We start from the raw sequence: 25,000 nt of genomic DNA, 5'->3' as shown, positions 1-25,000 counted from the left end.
GGCCGAGTGTCTGGATGGAGTGGTGGTCTGTTTTATTGCCTACCAACAGAGGGATCGCCAGTTCGAATCCCCGTGTTACCTCCGGCTTGGTCGAGTGTCCCTACAGACACAATTGGCCGTGTCTGCGGGTGGGAAGCCGGATGTGGGTGTGCGTCCTGGTCACTGCACTAGCGCCTCCTCTGGTCGGTTGGGGCACCTGTTCGGGGGGGAGGGGGAACTGGGGGGAATAGCGTGATCCTCCCAGTGAAACTCCTCACTGTCAGGTGAAAAGAAGCGGCTGGCGACTCCACATGTATCGGAGGAGGCAGGTGGTAGTGTGCAGCCCTCCCGGGATCGGCAGAGGGGGTGGAGCAGAGACCGGGACGGCTCGGAGGAGTGGGGTAATTGGCCAAGTACAATTGTGGGGAGAAAAAGGGGGGGAGGAATGTGGTCGACTATTCTGGTTTTGTGAGTTCTTGACATTCTAATGATGCATTTACACACGGTGCACACGTGTCCCATTATGTTTAACACCATGTGCCCCTAATGGTGCAGTCACGTGTGTTGTGTCTGATGGTCCATGTGGTCCCTTCCATTTTACTTCCATTACATACAGTTATCGTTAGGTTTTAGATATTAACGTCTTATCTAACTGTGCCACAGTGGCGCAGTGGTCGCCTCACAGCAGGAAGGTCCTGGGTTCGAGCCCCGGGGTAGTCTCACCTCGGGGGTCGTCCCGGGTCGTCCTCTGTGTAGACTTTGCATGTTCCCCCCGTGTCCGTGTGGGTTTCCTCCGGGGGCTCCAGTTTCCTCCCACAGTCCAAAGACCTGTAGGTCAGGTGACTCGGCCGTACTGACTTGTCCCTCGGTGTGAATGTGTGGGCCCCGTGATGGACATGGCAGCCTGTCCAGGGTGTCTCCCCGCCTGCCGCCCAGTGGCTGCTGGGATAGGCTCCAGCATCCCCGTGACCCCGGCTGGGGTAAGCGGCTTGGATAATGGATGGATGGATGTCTTATCTAATGTGATGTAACTTAATTTAACCTGATCTAATGAAACTTGATTGACTCAAATTGAGTCTCCTGTCATCTAATCCAGTCAGCTCTCATCTCATCTCATCGGATATAATTCAGTTTTATTCAAACACGTTACCTGAATTCAATTCTCTGTGCTGTCAGGCACACAGGTTACATGTCTGAAGCTATTGTGTGCGTTTCTCAGTTGACTTCCCAGGATGAATGTAGAAAAATATGGAAGGATTCACTCTGGAGTCCATCGGTTCTCAATCAGGTCCTCAGGTAGCACTGCCGCTGCTGGTTTCCTGTTCTGGTGGGTGGTTCATTATGTTGTGCCAGGTCTGAAAGGCTGGAATGACGGGAACAACAGGTGAATGGAATTAGCAATCAGGAACACTTAATTCATCGTTTCCCCCAGCAGTGCACCACAAAGACACAAACACATCCAAAAACTACAAGAACACACATATCCAAAAGAACACACATATCCAAAATAACACATATATCCAAAATAACGCATATATCCAAAATAACGCATATATCCAAACTAAAAAAAAAAAAATCACTGTCCAAGAGGAAGCACGGCAGCCAGGATGACTGCCGGTCTGCATGGGCTAGCAGTTAGCTTAGCCTGCCCCGCTTCCACGTCCTGTCAGACCATTCTCGGTGTTTCCTCTCCGGGCGCAGCTCCGGGCAGGGCCGCGGGTCCTTGGACCCACCAGACGCAGCAGACACCAGGCTCCCTCGGCTGATCCGACGCCAGCTCCACCAGCCAGACACCCTCGAGTCGACACACCTCCGCGCACTCCGCACGACAACACCGAAAAACGCCACAGTCAGCGCCAGGTGAGGCCGCCGCCAGACCGCCCTCGGTGTTATCGGGACTGCCGGTCTGCATGGGCTAGCAGTTAGCTTAGCCTGCCTCTCCACGACACAATATGGGTTGTATCCGAGGACCTGATTGAAAACCGCAGTTGTAATCCTCACCAAGAGGAAGAGTTTCAAACGTTACTGAAGGATTTACAACTTCTCCAGAGAAGATGTGTATGTATTTTGTTGGTGGGGTGGGGTGGGGTGGGGTGGGGGTGGTATAACAACGTACGGTTTAACGCCACACTTCTCCTCCATCCATTCAGTGCAAAACAAGAACAGGTTGATACGGCCCGGATAATAGTTGAGACACCACCCCCCACCCCCCCCACCCCACCCCTGATATATGATATCTGGACTTTCAGAGTGGACTTTAAAAATCAGTGTGAAAACATTTCGAGTGCCCTACAATCACGTAAAATAAATAAATAAATAACGAAATAAATAGGGTTTGGCTTGGTGTTTTCGGTAGATTTTGTGCGCTTCGGGGGCTTCGAGATACGGAGAAACAACTTTAATAAGTTGGATTTGTGAATGGAAGACGGGCGGTTTGAGAGCTTTTCATCTTGCGATCAAAGAGCTGCTTTCTCGGAGAGAGCTGGGCCCGTCGATATTTAATCAAGCCCCCATCCAACAATTGATCTCATCTCTTCTGTCTGCGAGAGCCCCCCCCCCCCCCCCGCCGCCAGGGAGAGATAAGCAGGCAGAGACGGATAGAAAGAGGGGGGGGGGGATGAGAGAGAGAGAGCGCAAGGGAGAGAGAGGGGGAGAGAGAGAGAGAATTGGAGAAGAAGAAAGGGGGTGAGGATAGTTTTAGAGGATATATTCAGTTTTGATGGGTTTTGTTTGTTTTGTGCGTGTGTGTGTGTGTGTGTGTGTGTGTGTGCGCTCTATAGATTCTTTTGCTTCAAGGATCAATCTCATCAGCTGAAAAGGTTCCACTACCTTAGAATGAGCAGAGAGGAATCATGGGAAAGAGAGAAAGACAGAGAGGGATGAAACAGAATATGTGGTCACGGTACAACACCAGTACAGGCTGAGACGGATCCACGGTACAACTCCAGTACAGGTTGAGACGGATCCACTGTACCAGACTGAGACGGATCCACGGTACAACACCAGTACAGGCTGAGACGGATCCACTGTACCAGACTGAGACGGATCCACGGTACAACACCAGTACAGGCTGAGACGGATCCACTGTACCAGACTGAGACGGATCCACGGTACAACACCAGTACAGGCTGAGACGGATCCACTGTACCAGACTGAGACGGATCCACGGTACAACACCAGTACAGGCTGAGACGGATCCACGGTACAACACCAGTACAGGCTGAGACGGATCCACGGTACCAGACTGAGACGGATCCACTGTACAACACCAGTACAGGCTGAGACGGATCCACGGTACAACACCAGTACAGGCCGAGACGGATCCACGGTACAACACCAGTACAGGCTGAGACGGATCCACTGTACAACACCAGTACAGGCTGAGACGGATCCACGGTACAACACCAGTACAGGCTGAGACAGATCCACGGTACAACACCAGTACAGGCTGAGACGGATCCACGGTACAACACCAGGACAGGCTGAGACGGATCCACGGTACAACACCAGTACAGGCTGAGACGGATCCACTGTACAACACCAGTACAGGCTGAGACGGATCCACGATACAACACCAGTACAGGCTGAGACGGATCCACGGTACAACACCAGGACAGGCTGAGACGGATCCACGGTACAACACCAGGACAGGCTGAGACGGATCCACTTTCAGCTTGAACCGTTTCAAAACATCACACAGCGACACTTTAGAAATTTAAAATGATCTCTTTCACTGCAATGAAATAACAGTGAAATTTTTAATTCTAAACTGCCATTACCGCCAGGTGTGGATAACGCACACACACACACACACACGCACACACACATTACAAGCATCGGATATTTGCTGTGAGAGACAGAAATTCAGTTCAGTTCAGTTTATTGTCATTAAAAACAATGTGCAGGCACATGTTAAAACGAAATGAGGGCTGTGGCTTCACCAAACAGTGCAAGACAGACACAGACAAGCACAGCAAACACAGTATAAGGTATACAGCCATGAAGACCAGAAGCTAAAAACAAGTTACAAAGAGCTGGAGTACAAAATATTTAAAAATATCTACATTCAGTGGGTGGCCAGGTTCAGGTGGGCAACAGCTTGTGGAAAGAAGCTGTTTTTGAGCCTGGTAGTGCGGGCTCTGAGGCTCCTGTAGCGCCTCCCGGAGTGCAGGGGGGAGAACAGTCCATGGTTGGGGTGGGTGGGATCTCTGCTGATGCTCAGACCCCTTCGAAGGCAGCGTTTGTGATAAATGTCTTGTATGGCTGGGAGCTGGGTACCGGTGATATGCTGGGTCGCCTTGACGACCCGCTGCAGAGCTTTCTGGTCGTCTGAGGTGCAGTTGCCGTACCACACTGAGATGCAGCCGGTCAGGATGCTCTCTGTGGTGCAGTGGTAGAAGTTGGTGAGAGTTTTTGAGGGATTGACAGGCGCTCCTCAGCCTCCTCAGGAAATGCAGGCGTTGTTGGGCCTTTTCACAAGGGCCTGGGTGTTTGATGTCCAGGACAGGTCCTCGCTGCTGTGGACTCCAAGGAATTTAAAGCTGGAGAGCTGGAGAAAATGTGACTCTACAAAGTTCTTGATTTTGTATCAAACATGCGCAGCCTTTGTTTCATTGGATGGCTTCATCGTTTGAACCGAACCGACTTTATTTGTATAGTCCTGAATCACAGGGCTTCATATTCACACAGGGAAAAACAGATACACATACTGGAGAAGTCAGACAACTAGTTAGCACCCGCTAGCTAGGTTGGTCAGACGGGCTGTCAGTCAGTCTCTGCCAGCCAGCTAGTTAATTAGTCACCCAACAAGAAGCCAGTCAGCAGTCAGCCAGCACCAGTCAGTCATCCATGCAGTCACCCGTCTCCTTTCTTGTAAATAAATGTCTTTCTAAACTGCTTTGCTCAGCATCCGTTGGCAGTCAAGGAATGTCTTGACGCAGCCTAAACTCAGCACTTTCTGCTTCAGCGGGCCGAGATGTACAAAGTCCAGAGAGGTTTTCCTCTGGCTGGTCAGATATGGTTAAGCAAGAAATCATTCAGTAAATTTTTAATGTCCGCCACTAATATATACCAACCACCAATATATCGACAACCAGAATACCCTGTGTCAGTATCCCGAACACGCTGTCCTGTTTCTGAACACTAGAAGCAAGGAATCAGAAGTACTTCGTCTCCCGTGTTCCCCACAGCAGTGCAACACAAAGACAAAAACACATATCCAAAAACTACAAGAACAAACATATCCAAACTAACACATATATCCAAACTAAACAAAAAATGAAAAATAAAATCACTGTCCAAGGGAACGAACGCTGGCCAGGATGACTGTCGGAACTGCCGGTCTGCATAAGCTAGCAGTTAGCTTAGCCTGCCCCGCTCTCGCGTCCTGTCAGACCGCCCTCGGTGTTTCCTCTTCAGGTGCAACTCCAGGCAGGACCGTGGTCCTTGGGCCCACGCACACGAAAGACCAGGCTCCCTCAGCCGATCCAACCCCGGCTCTCCCAGCCAGACACCTTCGACACACCTCCCCGCACCCCACACAGCGACACCAAAAACACCACAGTCAACGCCAGGCAAGGCTACTGCCAGACTGGCCCCAGTGTTATTAGCACCGCCGGTCTGTATGGGCTAGCAGTTAGCTTAGCCTGCACTGCTTCCGCGTGCTGTCAGGCTGCCCTCGGTGTTACCTCTTCGGGCACAGCTCCCGGCAGGGGCCGTGGTCCTTGGGCCCACCAGGAGCAACAGACCAGGCTCCCTCAGCTGATCCAACGCTAGCTGTCCCAGCCAGAAACCTTCAACACACCTCCCCGTATTCCACACGACGACACTAAAAACACCACAGTCAACGCCAGGCGAGGCCGCGGCCAGACCGCCCCCGGTGTCATCAGAACCACCAGTCTGCATGGGCCAGCAGCCAGCTCAGCCTGCCCCGCCTCCGCGTCCCGTCAGACCGCCCTCGGTGTCATCAGAACCGCTCAGCCTGCCCCGCCTCCGCGTCCCGTCAGACCGCCCTCGGTGTCACCTCCTCGGGCGCAGCTCCAGACAAGGCCGCGGTCCCTGGGCCCGCAGGACGCAGCAGATCAAGCTCTCTCGGCCGATCCAGTGCCAGCTGTCCCTGCCATCAAACAAAGACAAACCTTAGGACGCAGACGTCGACAGACACTGCGCGAACAGCAGTGGGTGAGGCTGCCGCAAACGTGAATTCGCACCGCCGTCTTCTCACGCAGGAAGTGGAACGGCCAACGGGTCTCAAGATTTCAAAATGTTGAAATATTAAAAGCAGAAAAACAAAATGAAATGTAATGTCTTACCTTTTATTTAATTTTCCTAAATGTCCTGCCTTGAAACGAATAATCGGTCACTGAGATACAAAGCACATATTGCAAATGTGCAGAACAGCACATTGGGAAAATTCAGTCTCTTGACTCGGTGAGAGACCTATCTATCTACTGTCTGTCTGTCTGTCTGTCTCTCCGGCTGTCTGGCTGTCTGTCTGTCTGGCTGGCTGGCTGGCTCAGCACTGATCACCCAGTATTTATTCGTGTAGATAAATACTATCCTAGATCAGCAGCAATGAGACAGTATTGACTGTTGACATTTATTGCGCGTCGTTTTGCGGCATTCAAGATTAGCCATTTACAAGCGCAGATCTATAGCAATCCCGTATATGCAGTGATCTCCCGTTGTGTCGTCTCCCAGATACGCCGGTACTTTACGGCAATTTAATTAATCTAGATGCATCGAACGCTGTAGCTCAGCAGTGATGAGACAGGGTTTATTGAGAGTACATAGATCTACAGCACCCAGACCGGCAGCGGTCTGCCAGCAGGTATCGAGCGGCTGAATCAGGTGGTTTTTTTTCCTACGACAGCGAATGTGGTTGTGCCGGGGAGGACTTCCTGCCGGAGGGATATGAGTGACGGAGAAGAGTTTCATTTTGAAATCGTCCTTCTAGAAAAGGGAGACTAATTTGTGATATTCACTTCACCCTATTTTACAACAAAACACAAGCAGTTATATGATCGGGAAGGTTTCTGTTTTGTAAGAAGTCCTCTCTAGTTGAGAGATACGGTCTTTGGGCGGTCTATTCCGTCGCCTACCAGCATGGGGATCGCCATTTTGAATCCCCGTGTTACCTCCGGCTTGGTCGGGCGTCCCTACAGACACAAATGGCCGTGTCTGCAGGTGGGAAGCCGGATGTGGGTATGTGTCCTGGTCGCCGCACTAGCGCCTCCTCTGTTCGGTCGGGGCGCCTGTTGGGGGCGGAGGGGGGACTTGGCGGAAATAACGTGATCCTCCCACGCTCTACATCCCCCTGGTGAAACTCCTCACTGTCAGGTGAAAAGAAGCGGCTGGCGACTCCACATGTATGGGAGGAGGCATGTGGTAGTCTGCAGCCCTCCCCGGACCGGCAGAGGAGGTGGAGCAGCAACCGGGCCAGGTCAGAGAGCAGAGTGATTGGTCAGGTACAACTGGGGAGAAAAAAGGGGTAAAACCCCCCCCCCCAAAAAAAGGACCTTTAATTAGAAAAGCTGCCATTTTTTTAACGTGGTGAATATCTTCATTTTGAAATGAAATCGTTCTATTCCTGCCAGGGTTTGAGAGAGGCGAGGTGTGGAAGAACGAAGGAGATTTTGAGAGAGAGAGAGAGAGAGAGAGAGTAAGACTGTGACCCTTAAAAGAAAAAGGATTGTGACCTTCTTGATGAGTCCTACGGCAACGCGTAGTACTGAGACGCTCCTCTATCCAGACCCTCAACTCAGTCTCCAGCCTCTGGGAATGGACGCGTCGAGAAACCGATTCCATGGCTGATTTTCAACAGGAACAATACAACTCGCTTATAGAAATCAAAAAAATACCCCAGACGGCAGTCGGCGGGTTATCGAGTTACACAGCAGAACGTATCCGCGGCGCAAATACCAGCCAGCAGGTACCGTCACAAATCTGTTGGAGGCCTGACGACGCTGTGCCAACTCTCTTGTCTTTCCCATATACTGAAGCAGAGAAAAGGTTTGATTTAGCGGACAGCCGTGTCCTCTGTATTACAGTGTCAGGGCTGTGTTATAGCCTGGATGGACCTGGTGGGAACGGATCCACCTATGGCAGTGTGTGAGTGGGGTTTTAAGGCATGACGCCTTGTACTGCCCATCAAGTGGTTCTTTGCCTCATGCTGCGGTCTTGCAGGTTTAGGGGGTTTCGGATAGAGGTAGTACCTTTCGCAGCCTGCTCTGCAGGATAACAGCCACACTGGTCCACGTCCATCTCCTAACTCTGGGGTCTGGCTCCTAGTGCCACACCCCGGGCGACGGCTTCGGCTGGCCGGCTAAACGACGTGAGGGGGTGGCGTCGACACTGCATCGCTGGGCGATAGGCTTCTCTCAGAAGTCGCCGGCTAGGGCGGAAGAACTCTTTAGGGTCAACGGCCAAGTGTTGGGGACCAAGGCGTGCCTCGGGATGAGGAGTTCGGCTGTGGTCGGCAGTTTGGAGGGGATTGGGCCCAAACCAAACTCTTTTTGCACACACTAATGATGAAAACGGCGACTGTACCGGTTGCGGATTCAACAGCGGTGCCCCAACGACCTCTCGAGAGGTGACAGGATAGGCGAGGCGAGGCGAGGTGAGGCAGTCTTGTAAGGACCGGAGTCTGGAAAACACTGCTCAAAGGGACTTTGGGTGAAACCCGGGCAAATAGTGGGTGTGTGTAATGAGTGTGTACTTTTGCCCCCGGAAGGCAGGTGGATATATAGCAGTTGTGGATGTGGCCACCTGATACCGAGACGCTCGTCTCCATAGAGGCCGAGTGCAGCTTTGTCAGCGGTGATAGTATTTTCTGTCAGCTGGAGATAGACTCTCCCTCTGCACGCCTGAGGAGAGAGATGTTAAGCCCCACGACTGCTGGCCTGTGAACCCCACAGAATACAAACCACACACACACACACACACACACACACACACACACACACACACACACATATGTGTGTATGAGGGGAGCTCGGATAAAAGGGCAAAAGCGAGGAGGAAAGAGAGGGAGGAGAGGCTTAATGTGAGAAAAAGGGAGGAGGTGGAGATAGGGTTTTTTATATATATATATATATATATATATATATATAGAGAGAGAGAGAGAGAGAGAGAGAGAGAGAGAGAGAGAGAGAAGTCAAGAAAAGTGCAACAAAGTGGGAGCGAGAGAGAGAGAGAGGAAGAGAGAGGTGATGGAAGTTGCAGCAAAGAGAGAGGGGAGAGAGAGAGAGATTGTCTATCCATCCATGTCCCTGCCTGCCTCCCGTGACAGAGAAACCGAGAGAGATGAAGCAAAAGAGAACGTGGAAAATAAAGCAGGTGAAAAAGGGCAGACGGAAAAATAGACGGATCGATCGATCCGTTGATAGATAGAGGTGAACTTTAAGGGTTATTTTTGTCTCCTCTCTATCACCCCACATCTTCTCCTTCCTCTACTTTCGGCTGCTCCCTTTAGGGGGCGCCACAGCGGATCATCCGTTTCCATCTCTTCCTGTCTTCTGCGTCTTCCTCTGTCACACCAGCCACCTGTGTGTCCTCTCTCACCACATCCATAAACCTCCTCTTTGGCCTTCCTCTTCTCCTCTTCCCTGGCAGCTCCATATTCAGCATCCTTCTCCCAACATACCCAGCATCTCTCCTCCACACATGTCCAAACCATCTCAATCTTGTCTCTCTTGCTTTGTCTCTAAACGGTCCAACCTGAGCTGTCCCTCTAATATAATCGTTCCTAATCCTGTCCTTCTTCGTCACTCCCAATGAAAATCTTGGCATCTTCAATTCTGCCACCTCCAGCTCCACCTCCTGTCTTTTCATCAGTGCCATCATCTCCAAACCATATAACATAGCTGGTCTCACCACCATCTTGTAAACCTTCCCTTTAACTCTTGCTGGTACCCTTCTGTCACAAATCACTCCTGACACTCTTCTCCACCCACTCCACCCTGCCTGCACTCTCTTCTCCACCTCTCTCCTGCACTCGCCGTTACTTGGAACAGTTGACCCCCAAGTATTTAAACTCATCCACCTTTGCCACCTCCGCGCATCCTCACCATTCCGCTGTCCTCCCTCTCATTCACGCGTATGTGTTCTGTCTTGCTGCTACTGATTTCATTCCTCCTCTCTCCAGTGCGTACCTCCACCTCTCCAGGCTCTCCTCAACCTGCTCCATCATATTCCGTGGCGACTCCTGCGTAATCTCGTCCGTCAACCTGTCCATCGCCATCGTAAACAAGAAAGGGCTCAGAGCCGATCCTTGATGTAATCCCACCTCCACCTTGAACCCATCTGCCATTCTTACCGCACACCTCACCACTGCCACACTGCCCTCATACGTATCCTGCACCACTCCTACATACTTCTCTGCAACTCCTGACTCCCTCATACAATACCGCAATTCTTATCTCGCCACAGTGTCATATGCTTTCTCTAAATCCACAAAGGCACAGTGTAACTCCTTCTGGCCTTCTATACACGTCCATCAACACTGTCGAAGCAAACATCGTATCTATAGTGCTCTTTTCCTGATGTGAAACCATACTGCTGCTCGCTAATCGTCACCTCTCCTCTTAACCTAGCTTCTATTACTCTTTCCCATATCTTTATGCTGTGGTTGATCAACTTTATACCTCTGTAGTTGCTACAGTTCTGCACATCACCCTTGTTCTTGAAAATCGGTACCAGTATGCTTCTTCTCCACTCCTCAGGTATCCTCTCACTTTCCAAGATTGTGTTAAACAATCTAGTTAAAAATCCCACTGCCATCTCTCCTAAACACCTCCATGCCTCCACAGGTATGTCATCAGGACCAATCGCCTTTCCACTCTTCATCCTCTTCATAGACGCCATCACTTCATCTTTGTTCATCCACCGCACTTCCTGATTCACTACCCCCACATCATCCAACCTTCTCTCGCTCTCATTGTCTTCATTCGTCAGCCCCTCAAAGTGCTCCTTCCACCTTCTCAATGCACACTCTCCTCGCTTGTCAGCCTCATTCATGGCTCCTCCTTCGGTGTGGGGCCGTGGCCGTCACTGCCCGCTGTTTCCATCTTCCACCTTTGTGCGAGGCGGCTTCGTGAGATCAGTAGATGCTGTTTGTTTTCTAATTATCGCTTCTCTACATTCTGCCCTTACCTCTTCATTTGTTCTGCTGATTTAGCTATTTTCTGTGCTTAGTTCACTCATCACTAGATTCTCTAGTTTTCTTTCTCAAAACAACTCTCGTGTTTAGTAGGCAGCCTCTCGTTCTTAGTTAGCTAGTAGCTTCGTGCGTAGCCTAGCTTAGCAGTTAGTTCTATTGCATTGGCAGTCAAAGCAGCCTCATTGAAACGATGGTTTGTGGCGACTTCCGTAGCTACAGATAAGTTGTCTCTATTAGATAGATGTGCCCGTGAGTTAGGGCAGCTTCTTTCAGCTAGGATTGTGTTAGATGTGACGGGCGCTCCAGATAGCCTTAGCCCCCGGGCCTGACAGCAGACCTGCTGTTGTTGTATTCTGTAAATTGGGTAAACACAACATCCATTGCACGTTGTCCATCTTGGGAGAGAGAGCCCTCCTCTGTTGCGGTCCCTGAGGTTTCTTCCTATTTTTTCTCCCTGTTAAAGGTTTTTATTTTTTATTTTAGGGAGTTGCTCCTTATCCGATGTGAGGGACTCTAAGGACAGGATGTTCTGTTGCTGGAAAGCCCCCTGAGGCAAATTTGCAATTTGTGATATTGGGCTGTGCAAATAAAATGGAACTGACATTTCCATCTCGATCCTTCATCGCCCTAACCTGCTGCGCATCCCTCCCAGGTCGCTCCCTCTGTCTAGCCAATCTGCACAATTGCTTTTCTCCTTCCCTGGTGACCAACCTCTCATATAACTCACCATATGCCTTTTCCTTTGCCTTCGCCACCTCTCTCTTTGCTTTACGCTGCATCTCCTTGTACTTCTGTCTACTTTCTTCATCTCTGTTACCGCCCCACTTCTTCTTCGCAAACCTCTTCCTCTGCATACTTTCTTGAACTTCCTCATTCCAACACCAAGTCTCCTTGTCTTCCTTCCTCTGTCCGGATGACACACCAAGTATCTTCCTATCTGTCTCCCTCACTATTTCTGAAGTAGTGGTCCAGCCATCCGGTAACTCTTCACTACCACCCAGCGCCTGTCTTAGCTCCTCCCTGAACACCACACAACAGTCTTCCTTCTTCAACTTCCACCATTTGATCCTTGGCTCTGCCTTCACTCCCTCCTTCCTCTTGATCTCCAGAGTCATCCTACAGACCACCATCCGGTGCTGCTTAGCTATGTTCTCCCCATCACCACCTTGCAGTCTCCAATCTCTTTCAGATTACATGTCCTGCATAAGATATAGTCCACCTGTGTGCTCCTTCCTCCACTCTCATATGTCATCCTGTGTTCCTCCCTCTTCTTGAAATATGTATTCACAGCCATTTCCAGCCTTTTTGCAAAATCTATCACCATCTGTCCTTCCACATTTCCTCTCCTTGACACCGTACCTACCCATTCTCTTCACCAACATGCCCATTGAAGTCCGCTCCAATCACCACTCTCTCCTCCCCGGGTACACTTTCCACCACTTCATCCAACTCGCTCCAGAATTTTTCTCTCTCCTCCATCTCACACCCAATTTAAGAGGCATTTGTGCCGTCAACATTCATTATCACACCTTCATCACTGTGTCCAACACCTTCTCCATCTCCAACACACTCTTGACGTACTCTTTCTTCAGAATTATTCCTACCCCATTTCTCCTCCCAACCACCCCATGGTAGAACAGTTTGAACCCACCTCCGATGCTCCTTCCCTTACTCCCCTTCCACCTATCACCATCTGTCCTTCCACATTTCCTCTCCTTGACACCATACCTACCCATCACCTTCATTCTCTTCACCAACGTGCCCGTTGCACACACAGTATATCTACCTTCCTTCTTTCCATCATATCAGCCAGCTCTGTCCCCTTACAAGTCATAGTGGCAACATTCAAAGTTCTGACTCTCACCTACATACTCCTACCCTTCCTCCTCTCCCACTGCATCTGGACATGCCTTCCCCTCTCCTTCGCCCAACAGAAGTATAGTTTCCACCGGCACCCTGTTGGCCAACAGTACCGGTGGTGGTCATTGGTAACCCGGGCCTCGACTGATCAAGTATGGACATCTGATTGATGATCCGCATATTTGATTTGGCAAAGGTTTAATGTGGAATGCCCTTATTAATGCAACCCTCCCCATTTATCCCTGCTTGGGACCGGGACTAAGAATACATTAGCTTGTGCATCCCCAGTGGCTGGGCTCTTTATCACCCCACATCCTTTCATTTATTCTCCCTCTCTAACAGTCATTCGCGCCCACCACATTTTTTTTCTGCTGCTGCTCCTCCTCCCGTTCTTTATCTCACCTCATCCATTCATCTTTGTCATTTCCTGTGCTCAAGAGAGCAAGTTAGACTCTGGGCTATTTCTCTCTCTCTCTTTTACACACCTCCCAGAAACACCACGCTGTAATCTCTCTCTCTTTCACTCTAGCGCTCTCTCTCTCTCTCTCTCTCTCTCTCTCTCTCTCTCTCTCTCTCTCTCTCTCTCTCTCTCTCTCTCTCCATCTGTTTCTTTTATTAGAACTCCCTTGCCCACCCTTTTTCATTTCTCTTCTCTTCTCTTCTTCTCATATTATTAAGTTGTATTATTGATTTGGCATAATATTAAATGATACATGCTGTAATGTCTAAATAAATCTTTTGTAGCTTTCATTCAAACCTCTTTACCCAGCATGCTCTGGTGTTGTGTTGTCATCAGGTTCTCCTGCTGCCTTTTCTCACTGTACGCACACAGTATGTCGTTATTTTGAAATACTATGTCGACAGTAGGGCAACGCGGTGGTGCTGTGGTTAGCACCATCCCCTCAGAGCAAGAAGGTCCTGGGTTCGAGCCCCGGGGTAGTCCAACCTTGGGGGTCGTCCCGGGTCGTCCTCTGTGTGGATTTTGCATGTTCTCCCCGTGTCTGTGTGGGTTTCCTCCGGGTGCTCCGGTTTCCTCCCACAGTCCAGATAAGCGGTTTGGATAATGGATGGATGGATGGATGGTTTGGATAATGGATGGATGAATGGATGGATGGATGGATGGTTTGGATAATGGATGGATGGATGGATGGTTTGGATAATGGATGGTTTGGATAATGGATGGATGGTTTGGATAATGGATGGATGGAGGGATGGTTTGGATAGTGGATGGATGGAGGGATGGTTTGAATAATGGATGGATGGATGGATGGTTTGGATAATGGATGGATGGATGGATGGTTTGGATAATGGATGGATGGAGGGATGGTTTGGATAATGGATGGATGGAGGGATGGTTTGGATAATAGATGGATGGAGGGATGGTTTGGATAATGGATGGATGGATGGATGGATGGATGGATGGATGGATGGATGGATGGTTTGGATAATGGATGGATGGATGGATGGATGGTTTGGATAATGGATGGATGGAGGGATGGTTTGGATAATGGATGGATGGAGGGATGGTTTGGATAATAGATGGATGGAGGGATGGTTTGGATAGTGGATGGATGGAGGGATGGTTTGAATAATGGATGGATGGATGGATGGATGGTTTGGATAATGGATGGATGGAGGGATGGTTTGGATAATGGATGGATGGAGGGATGGTTTGGATAATGGATGGATGGAGGGATGGTTTGGATAATGGATTGATGGTTTGGATAATGGATCGATGGGGGGATGGTTTGGATAGTGGATGGATGGAGGGATGGTTTGGATAATGGATGGATGGATGGATGGTTTGGATAATGGATGGATGGAGGGATGGTTTGGATAATGGATGGATGGAGGGATGGTTTGGATAATGGATGGATGAATGGAGGGATGGTTTGGATAGTGGATGGATGGAGGGATGGTTTGGATAATGGATGGATGGATGGATGGTTTGGATAATGGATGGATGTCTACAGTAATCTTTTTCCTTGATAAGATGGAGTTTTTCCTTAGCTGGTTTTTGAACATGCTTTATGTCCCCTTGCTTATTTTGATGCAACTTTTTGGATGTTTTTATTTGATTTCGAACATTTCTGTCTGCTTCAGCAGTAATTGCGATCCCTCACATGATTTGATTGTCATCTAATCTAATCTAGAATCAGGATAATCTAATCTGGATCAGGATAATCTAAACTAAAATAAATTAAAGTAATTGAATCGATTCTGAATATAAAATAATATAATCTTAAAAAAATGCAAAGGAGTCAAAGAAAATATAGTTTAATCAAATCTAACTAATAAAAATGAATCTATGGCTACGTTCACAACATATTTAGTGCCATCTAAACGAACTCTGGTGCATTTTCCTGTTCAGTCCATTTCCTTTGGGTTTGTGTGCACAATGTCTTGTTTTTTTTTGTTATTTATTTTTTGTTGGGGATGAGTTGTTGCCTCAAGTGAAGAAGTTCAAGTATCTCGGGGTCTTGTTCACGGGTGAGGGTAGGATGGAGCGGGAGATTGACAGGCGGATTGGTGCAGCATCAGCAGTAATGTGGACATTGTACCGGACCGTTGTGGTGAAGAAGGAGCTGAGCCGGAACACAAAGCTCTCAATTTACCAGTCAGTCTTCGTTCCAACCCTCACCTGTGGTCATGAGGAGCTTTTTGACCGAAAGGTTGAGATTGCAGGTACAAGCAGCTGAAATGAGTTTCCTCCGTAGGGTGTCTGGGCTCAGCCTTAGAGATAGGGTGAGGAGCTCGGGCATCTGGAGGGAGCTGGGAGTAGAGCCGCTGCTCCTTCCCGTCGAAAGGAGCCAGTTGAGGTGGTTCAGACATCTGATCAGGACGCCTCGTGGGCGCCTTCCTTTGGAGGTTTTCCAGGCACAGCCAACTGGGAGGAGACCCCGGGGTAGACCCAGAACTCGCTGGAGGGACTACATGTCCAATCTGGCCTGGGAACGCCTTGGGATCCCCCCAGAGGAGCTGGAGGGCGTTGCTGGGGAGAGGGACCTCTGGAGTGCCCTACTTAGCTTGCCGCCACGGTGACCCGACCCCGGAGAAGCGGCTGAAGATTCTCCCCAATTGTATCCGGCCAATTACCCCACTCTTCCGAGCCGTCCCGATCCCTGCTCCACCCCCTCTGCTGATCCAGGGAGGGCTGCAGACTACCACACGCCTCCCCCGATACATGTGGAACCGCCAGCCGCTTCTTTTCACCTGACAGTGAGGAGTTTCACCGGGGGGACGTAGCGCGTTGGAGGATCACGCTATTCACCCCGGTTCCCCCTCCCCCCTGAACAGGTGCCCCGGCCGACCAGAGGAGGCGCTAGTGCAGCGACCAGGGGCCTCAGTCATCAACCGTTCCTACGTACAAATTTGTTCTTACACACCCATGGATTTTTTTAGCCCTCAAGTAGGTCTGATAGGTAGAAGCAAAGCCTGATGGTTATTTGTTATTCCTTCCGCCTAACGTCTGTTGTCTACCTCTTGCAACGAGCAATCACCCTGGCTTGCAAAGGCACCAGTGTTAGCTAATTGGTGTCCACATTCAGGGGTTAGCCAGGTTCTGTACTAGTCTCTGAGACAAACCTCAGGGCTAAAAAATCCCATGGGTGTGTACGCACGAGCCATTGATGAATGAGGCCCCAGGACACATACCCACATCCGGCTTCCCACCCGCAGACATGACCAATTGTGTCTGTAGGGACGCCCGACCAAGCCGGAGGCAACACGGGGATTCGAACCGCCGATCCCTGTGCTGGTAGGCCACGGAATAGGCCGCTACGGTACCCGGACGCCGTGGCCAACGAGTTTCCGAGTACTCTATTGGACTCGGTTCGCTTGCAGAGAGGACACTGTGAGCCTCGGTGGACAAAACGCAGAATTCATGAAGGGTCTTTTTCACCAGCTGGTTCAGACCGAAGTCAAATAAAGTCCATCATCATCATCATCATCATCATCATCATCCTGGTTTTTCCTCCGTCGCTCCCTTACTTCCTTGTTCACTCGGACATTTTTTCTCTCAACCCCCAACTGATCTCCGTCCCACCCCGTCACCCCACCTCCACTTCACCTACGGTGTCTCATTCAGAAGCCGTGAAGACATCATGTTATTGAGGAACCGAGGGGGGGGGGGCAGAAGGAACCATATTTCTCTCATGTTCGCCCAGTAAAAGTTATGAATTTTTGATGTTTCAATCCGAACATGTGATGAAACAGTTTGGTTTGTACACACGGTGTGTTACACTCTCACAACAACACACCCAACACACTCGCACAACAACACACCCAACACACTCTCACAACAACACACCCAGCTGAACATTTTCAATATGTGCTTTTATGTGGTCTGCTGCCCGTACGCAGTACTTCTGAATACCTGTGAGGAGAGTGTGTGTGTGTGTGTGTGTGTGTGTGTGTGTGTGTGTTTAACAAAACACCAGTTTCTCTCTCTCCACTCCTGCTGTTAAATGTGTATATCTGCAAGTGTTCTTTTGACTTGTGAAACAACACCGCTTATTTGCCAAATGGAAGTCAGCACACATGTATTTTGATTACACACACACACAGACACACACACACACACACACACACACACACACACACACACACACACATCTATTATATATATAGATGTATATTGACGCAATCAAGCAAACTCGTAAGGAAGAGTCTCACAAGCTGTGTGTGGTCAGTTACGGATCAAGAAATCCATCAGAACAATGTTCATCACACTGTTCAGTACAGTTGCTACAATTATAATACCCCCCTCCCCCCCTCTCCCCCTCCCCTCTCCCCCTCTCCTCCCCCTTCTGCTTCCAGTGTGTTAAACAGAACTCCGGTTCATCTGATTCTTGAAATCATTCTGGTTGACGACTTCAGCGACGATGGTGAGCTGCACAGACACACACACCCACAGACACACACACACACACAGACACACACACCCACACACACACACACACAGACACACACACACACACCCACACCCACCCTCAGTGTCCATTCCGGGTCAGAGATAAGAGAGATGAGCCTACATTCTAGGTCACAGACGTGAGAGTGTTGGTAGCAGCTGGGCCCGCGCTCTCCTGTCAGGGCAGCAGTACAATGGGGGGTGGGGGGTGGGGGTGGGGGTGGGGGGTGCAAAGAGACCTCCATCCCGGCCGGGTCAGAGAGAAGGCCAATGAGATGTACGTCCCCATCCAGGTGACGAGTGCCCCCTGCGGCTGTGCTCACGCGGTTTCTTAAGAGGCTGAAACGGAGACGGGCCGCTCCGCCAGCTGGGGATAACGGGGGGGTGGGGTGGGGGGTGGGGGGTGGGGGTGGACTGGCACTTCCGGCCGCGCCGACTCCAAACTGTGCCGTGCTCATTTGCATTTCCGCTGCCGGTTTAAACGCGCCAAGTTGTGCCGAGTCGCGTCTGAGATGGACCGTCTCCGGAGCCGGGCCAAAGCCTGCCAGACCCGCCTCCAGGCGGGCCGCGGTGACGTCAGACGGGGCTCATCTGTTCAGGGACCCTTCTAGATCCATGTTGTCCCCCGTCTCCGTGTTCCGGGCGCCAAGCGGTGGATGCAGAGCGAGGCTGTAACGGTCGTAGGTGCCGATTTATGTTTTTGCCCGTGGGCGCCCCAAGTTAAGTGAATAACACCAAGGTGATGGTCGTCATCAAATCGCTTGTTTACTGCGCTTGCCTCCGTAATGACCGTGATGTGGGCTGGCTAGCTGCTGCCGTCTCTCGGACGTAGACGCAGAAAAAAACTACATGAATACCAGTGGCGGCTGGTGCTAAAAATTTGATGGGGGGGGGGCCCCAATTTACCTTGGAGCAGCACACCTGACAGCTGCGGTCACAGAGTTATTAAGAAGGACAATGTAGCCTATAGGTTTTATCAGGGTTGGTAGACGGTGGATGATTGACAGCCGAGACAAGGCGTGGTGGTGGGTGTGAACATGATTGACAGCCACGAGAACTGTCCAATCACATTAGATCAGAAAACATTAAAACGATACCAATTCACTGCCAGTAAAAGTGGGCGTGTCTGGGAGCACATGGAAAATCTGAAGAAACCAATCAGACAGCAGCCTGCTCGCCACAAGTTTGAGGGCTTACATAAGGTAGGGTTTGGCCGGCGCCCCTCACCCAGGAAGTACATGTATTCAGACAGGAAGTATATGTATTCAGACAGAAACCAACCACATACCATTTGAACCGATATTTAATGCTGCTGACAGGCGCTCACAGACTGAGAACACTTTTATTTCATAATTATTTGCATTATACAATTAAATTATGTTTAACATAAAGGGTTTGGTTAGGTTTAGGTTCGGGTTTGGTTAGGGTTAGGTTTAGATTCGGGTTTGGTTCGGGTTTGGGTAGGGTTAGGTTCGGGTTTGGTTAGGGTTAGGTTTAGGTTCGGGTTTGGTTAGGGTTAGGTTTAGATTCGGGTTTGGTTAGGGTTAGGTTCGGGTTTCGGTAGGGTTAGGTTCGGGTTTGGGTAGGGTTAGGTTCGGGTTTGGTTAGGGTTAGGTTCGGGTTTGGTTAGGTTTAGGTTCGGGGTTTGGTTAGGGTTTGGTTAGGGTTAGGTTCGGGTTTGGTTAGGGTTAGGTTTAGATTCGGGTTTGGTTAGGGTTAGGTTTAGATTCGGGTTTGGTTAGGGTTAGGTTCGGGTTTGGTTAGGGTTAGGTTTAGATTCGGGTTTGATTAGGTTTAGATTCGGGTTTGGTTAGGGTTAGGTTTAGATTCGGGTTTGGTTAGGGTTAGGTTTAGATTCGGGTTTGGTTAGGGTTAGGTTCGGGTTTGGTTAGGGTTAGGTTCGGGTTTGGGTAGGGTTAGGGTTTAGGTTCGGGTTTGGTTAGGGTTAGGTTCGGGTTTGGGTAGGGTTCAGGTCAGGGTAAGGATGTGGGGGGCGGGGTGGTATAATCCCTGTAGATTATAATTTGGGATTAAAAGTAGATCTCAGTCAGTGGATGTCCTTGTCCTCATTCATTGGTACGTTGGCAATCCACATATTTTTGGATCTGCACACACGCTGTAAAGTGTATACCAACTCCTCCACCCCACCTTTTTCTGCCGAATTTTACCCGGCCAATTACCCCACTCTTCCGAGCCATCCTGATCGCTGCTCCACCCCCTCTGCCGATCCGGGGAGGGCTGCAGACTACCACATGCCTCCTCCCATACATGTGGAGTCGCCAGACACTTCTTTTCACCTGACAGTGAGGAGTTTCACCAGGGGGACGTAGCGCGTGGGAGGATCACGCTATTCCCCCCCCCCCCAAACAGGCAGTCCGACCGACCAGAGGAGGCGCTAGTGCAGCGGACCAGGACACATACCCACATCCGGCTTCCCACCCACAGACACGGCCAATTGTGTCTGCAGGGACGCCCGACCAAGCCGGAGGTAACACGGGGATTCGAACCGGCGATCCCCGTGTTGGTAGGCAACGGAATAGACCGCCACGCCACCCGGACGCCCCGGTGTAAACCAACATTTTGTCTGTGAGACTGGGCTGGTCGGCAGATGTCCAAAAAGGTTCGGTGGGCCTCCAAAGACTAGTCGTTTTTGACATTATATCACATTTTTTATGCTATATCATATTTTAAGGTAAAAACCAAACGTGTCCCATCTCTGACATTGTGATTTACAAATGGGAAACTGAAACGCCTCTGTGTTCCTGCTGCTCGTCTCCAGATGGGACTCGAGACCGAAGTGGACCAGGACTCTGTGAAACGGAATTATGGGTCCGCTTTATTTTTATCTCTTGTCATTTTTCCATTTGTCCTTCTTCTTTTTCGGCCCGACGTCCCTCAGAGAAGGGTGTGTGTGTGTGTGTGTGTGTGTGTGTGTGTGTGTGTGTGTGTGTGTGTGTGTGTGTGTGTGTGTGTGTGTGTGTGTGGAGCTTCAAGTCACTCAGAAGAGAGCCGGTTCAGGTCGGGACAGGAATACAATGGAGAGCGATTTGACCGGACCTCCATTACGGGTCAGAGATGTCTCTTATTGGGACTGGAGCCGCCGTTTCTGTTCAGAAAGTACTTTCTGAGCTGAAAGGAGAAGTCGACCACCGTCCATTCTGGCTGAAAGGTTTTTGATGTGAGTCCGAGTCATTCGGGGTTCCTGTCAACTTTTGAACAACCTGCCCAAGAAAATTCAAGTTTGCTTTATTAACCCCCCCCGGGGGAAGTTCGGTTCCTGCAAATCAACCCGTCCTAGCTGTGCTGTGTGCAGCAGGGAGCAGTGGGCTGCCGCCCTCATGCTGCACCCGGGGACCAACTCCAGTTCTTTTCCCACTGCCTTGCTCAAGGGCACAAACCCTAACATGGTGGGGGAAACCGGAGCACCCGGAGAAAACCCACCGCAGACACATAGAGGACGACCTGGGACGACTCCCCCCAAAGGTTGGACAACCCCGGGGTTCGAACCCAGGACCTTCTTGCTGTGAGGCGACAGTGCTAACCACGGGGCCACCATGTCGCCCAGAAATACTTAAAAAAACCCTCTTTCTCTTGTTCAATCCATCCATTATTCAAGCCGGGTCGTGGGACGCCGGAGCCTATCCCAGCAGTCGCTGGGCGGCAAGCGGGGAGACACCCTGGACAGACCGCCAGCCCATCGCAGGGCCAACACAGTCACACCTAGGGACAATTTAGTATGGCCAATTCACCTGACCAACATGTGTGTGCACCGTGGGGGGAAACCGGAGCACCCGGAGAAACCCCACCACAGACATGAGGAGAACATGTAAACTCCACACTGAAGGGACCTGGGATGACCCCCAAAGGTTGGACAACTCAGGACCGTCTTGCTTGGTGGCGACAGTGCTAACCACTGGGCCACCTCGCCGCCCAGAATTACTTTTAAGAAAACCTCTTTCCGAGAGCAATAACGAAGTCAATGCGTCATGGCCGTGATGAGGAAAGCGTCAGGTTTACACTGACGTTACTTCAAGCAAACATCACCGGACCAAACGTAGCTCAAACACACGCACAGCCTATGAAACGAATAAGTCCATTAAAAATGCAGAGAGAGTTATAAATAACATAGATAAGTGTTTTCAGATAAGACTTTTCCCCCTTTCTACATAATGATACCAAGCTCAATGTTACAAAAGCTTAATTTATCATTCAGTGTTTTTCATAATTTCATGAAATGACATCCTACTGTTTCCAGCGGCTGAAATGAGTTTCCTCCGTAGGGTGTCTGGGCTCGGCCTTAGAGATAGGGTGAGGAGCTCGGACATCCGGAGGGAGCTGGGAGTAGAGCCGCTGCTCCTTCGTGTCGAAAGGAGCCAGTTGAGGTGGTTCGGGCATCTGATCAGGATGCCTCCTGGGCACCTTCCTTTGGAGGTTTTCCGGGCACGTCCAACTGGGAGGAGACCCCGGGGTAGACCCAGAACTCGCTGGAGGGACTACATATCCAATCTGGCCTGGGAACGCCTGTGGATCCCCCAGGAGGAGCTGGAGGGCGTTGCTGGGGAGAGGGACATTGGAAGGCCGTACTTAGCTTGGTGCCCCCGCGACCCGACCCCGGAGAAGCAGCTGAAGAAGATGATGAGACAAACTACCGTGTCATGGTTTGAAGTCGCTTCTTGTTCAAAAAAAGATATTTTCAACAACCCTGTGATGGCCTGGCGGCCTGTCCAGGGTGTCTCCCCGCCTGCCGCCCAGTGACTGCTGGGATAGGCTCCAGCATCCCCGTGACCCTGAGTAGGATGAGCGGCTTGGGTAATGGATGGATGGATGGATATTTACCCCAGAGTCTCTGCTTTACCCCCTTTTCATTCGTTGAAGACATTTCTGTCCAGAGGTGTCTTTGCAATATGTATTATGAGACATGTCTTTAGGCTCAGTAATCCAGGTAAGAATATCAATGGCGGTTGAGTCGGTTCATCACAGACACGTTTCATCACTCATGATCAAATCAAATCAAATCAAATCAATTTTATTTGTATAGCCCAATAACCCAATAATAAATGATGAGTGATGCCCAATATAATAAATAATAGCCCATTAATAAATAGCCCAATAATAAATGATGAGTGATGAAGCGTATCTGTTAATAAACGTTGTATCCAGATGAACTGATTCAACCTTCGTGGATATTACGAGAGATAATTACGCAAGAGAATCACATTCAGCAGAGGTTCATCGTTATTTTATTTTTCTGTGGGCCAAAGATTCATTGTTGGGTCGCACACCAGCCTGAGCAAATGCCACCAAGCCGGTGTTTTAAACCCGGTCCTCCTGCTGGAGAGGACATGCCCTTGCTCGTGCCCCGCTCACTTCCCTGCAGAGTTTAATCCACAGGAGGACCGTAAAGGCCACCGCACACCGGTGCCGGCCGGTGTGCGAATCAACGAGGACGTGCTAACAGATGAGCTCCAACGCCGCCTTGTGTTGTTGTTGTGACTTTAAGGTCGAGGAGAGCATGTTTGCCATATGTTTCCTCATCAACTAAACGTTTTCTAATATTTAAACACCCCCCCCCCTCCTCCCCATGTAAAGACCTGCTGGTAGAGCTTTTATAGGTTATTCATTTTGATCAAAATGTCAATATATTGAAGCCCAAGTAAGAAAAAAGGCCACAAAACATTTTTTCATTTGATCGTTGTCTTATGTGGTGTTGACACGTGTATGGGAGTTGATGCACTAGCAGACCACCATTTTCAACGTTGTCTTTTATTTTGATAAGATATACGCGAGTGAACTTGAGAAAACACTTTTATTTTGATAAGACATACGAGGGTGAACTAGAGAAAACGCTTTTATTTTGATAAGATATACGAGGGTGAACTAGAGAAAACGCTTTTATTTTGATAAGACATACGAGGGTGAACTAGAGAAAACGCTTTTATTTTGATAAGATATACGAGGGTGAACTAGAGAAAACGCTTTTATTTTGATAAGATATACGAGGGTGAACTAGAGAAAACACTTTTATTTTGATAAGACATACAAGGGTGAACTTGAGAAAACACTTTTATTTTGATAAGATATACGAGGGTGAACTACAGAAAACGCTTTTATTTTGATAAGATATACGAGGGTGAACTAGAGAAAACACTTTTATTTTGATAAGATATACGAGGGTGAACTAGAGAAAACGCTTTTATTTTGATAAGATATACGAGAGTGAACTAGAGAAAACGCTTTTATTTTGATAAGAGATACGAGGGTGAACTAGAGAAAACGCTTTTATTTTGATAAGATATACGAGGGTGAACTAGAGAAAACACTTTTATTTTGATAAGACCAACGAGGGTTAACTAGAGAAAACGCTTTTATTTTGATAAGATATACGAGGGTGAACTAGAGAAAACGCTTTTATTTTGATAAGATATACGAGGGTGAACTAGAGAAAACACTTTTATTTTGATAAGATATACGAGGGTGAACTAGAGAAAACACTTTTATTTTGATAAGATATACGAGGGTGAACCAGAGAAAACACCTCCATCACTCACTGAGAGTTGAACCTTGGGGATATTGCCTGGGTGTAGCCACAGGACATAACACAACGCCAACACAACGCCAGCGCAGCATAAAGCTAACACAACGCCCACACCAACACTATGCTAACGCCAGCACAACAACCACACCAACACTGTCAATGCCAACACAACACCCACACCATCACTGCCCATGCCAACACAACACCCACACCATCACTGCCAATGCCAACACAACAACCACACCAACACTGCCCACGCCAACACAACAACTACACCAACACTGTCAATGCCAACACAACAACCACACCAACACTGTCAATGCCAACACCCACACCATCACTGCCCACGCAACACAACAACCACACCGACACTGTCAATGCCAACACAACACCCACACCATCACTGCCAACACAAAACCACACCATCACTGCCCACGCAACACAACAACCACACCGACACTGTCAATGCCAACACAACACCCACACCATCACGACACCAACACTATGCCAACAGCAGCACAACGCCAGTGCAACATAAAGCTAACATAACGCCCACACC

General features: G+C 49.6%; 1 protein-coding gene across 1 annotated transcript in view; it reads left to right on the top strand.

Moving 5' to 3' along the window:
- LOC130132832 (polypeptide N-acetylgalactosaminyltransferase 14-like) overlaps positions 1-25,000 on the top strand; it is a gene marked incomplete at its 3' end in the record, with an annotated part of 100,279 nt that overhangs the window by 45,511 nt on the left and 29,768 nt on the right. The window contains exon 3 of the mRNA XM_056301856.1: positions 17,816-17,883. Coding sequence (XP_056157831.1) covers positions 17,816-17,883 — 68 coding nt within the window. The remainder of the gene's footprint in view (positions 1-17,815; positions 17,884-25,000) is intronic.

Source organism: Lampris incognitus, unplaced genomic scaffold, assembly GCF_029633865.1.
Source record: "Lampris incognitus isolate fLamInc1 unplaced genomic scaffold, fLamInc1.hap2 scaffold_181, whole genome shotgun sequence".
In the NCBI taxonomy this organism is placed as follows: domain Eukaryota; kingdom Metazoa; phylum Chordata; class Actinopteri; order Lampriformes; family Lampridae; genus Lampris; species Lampris incognitus.
This window is presented reverse-complemented; position numbering and strand designations above follow the sequence as displayed.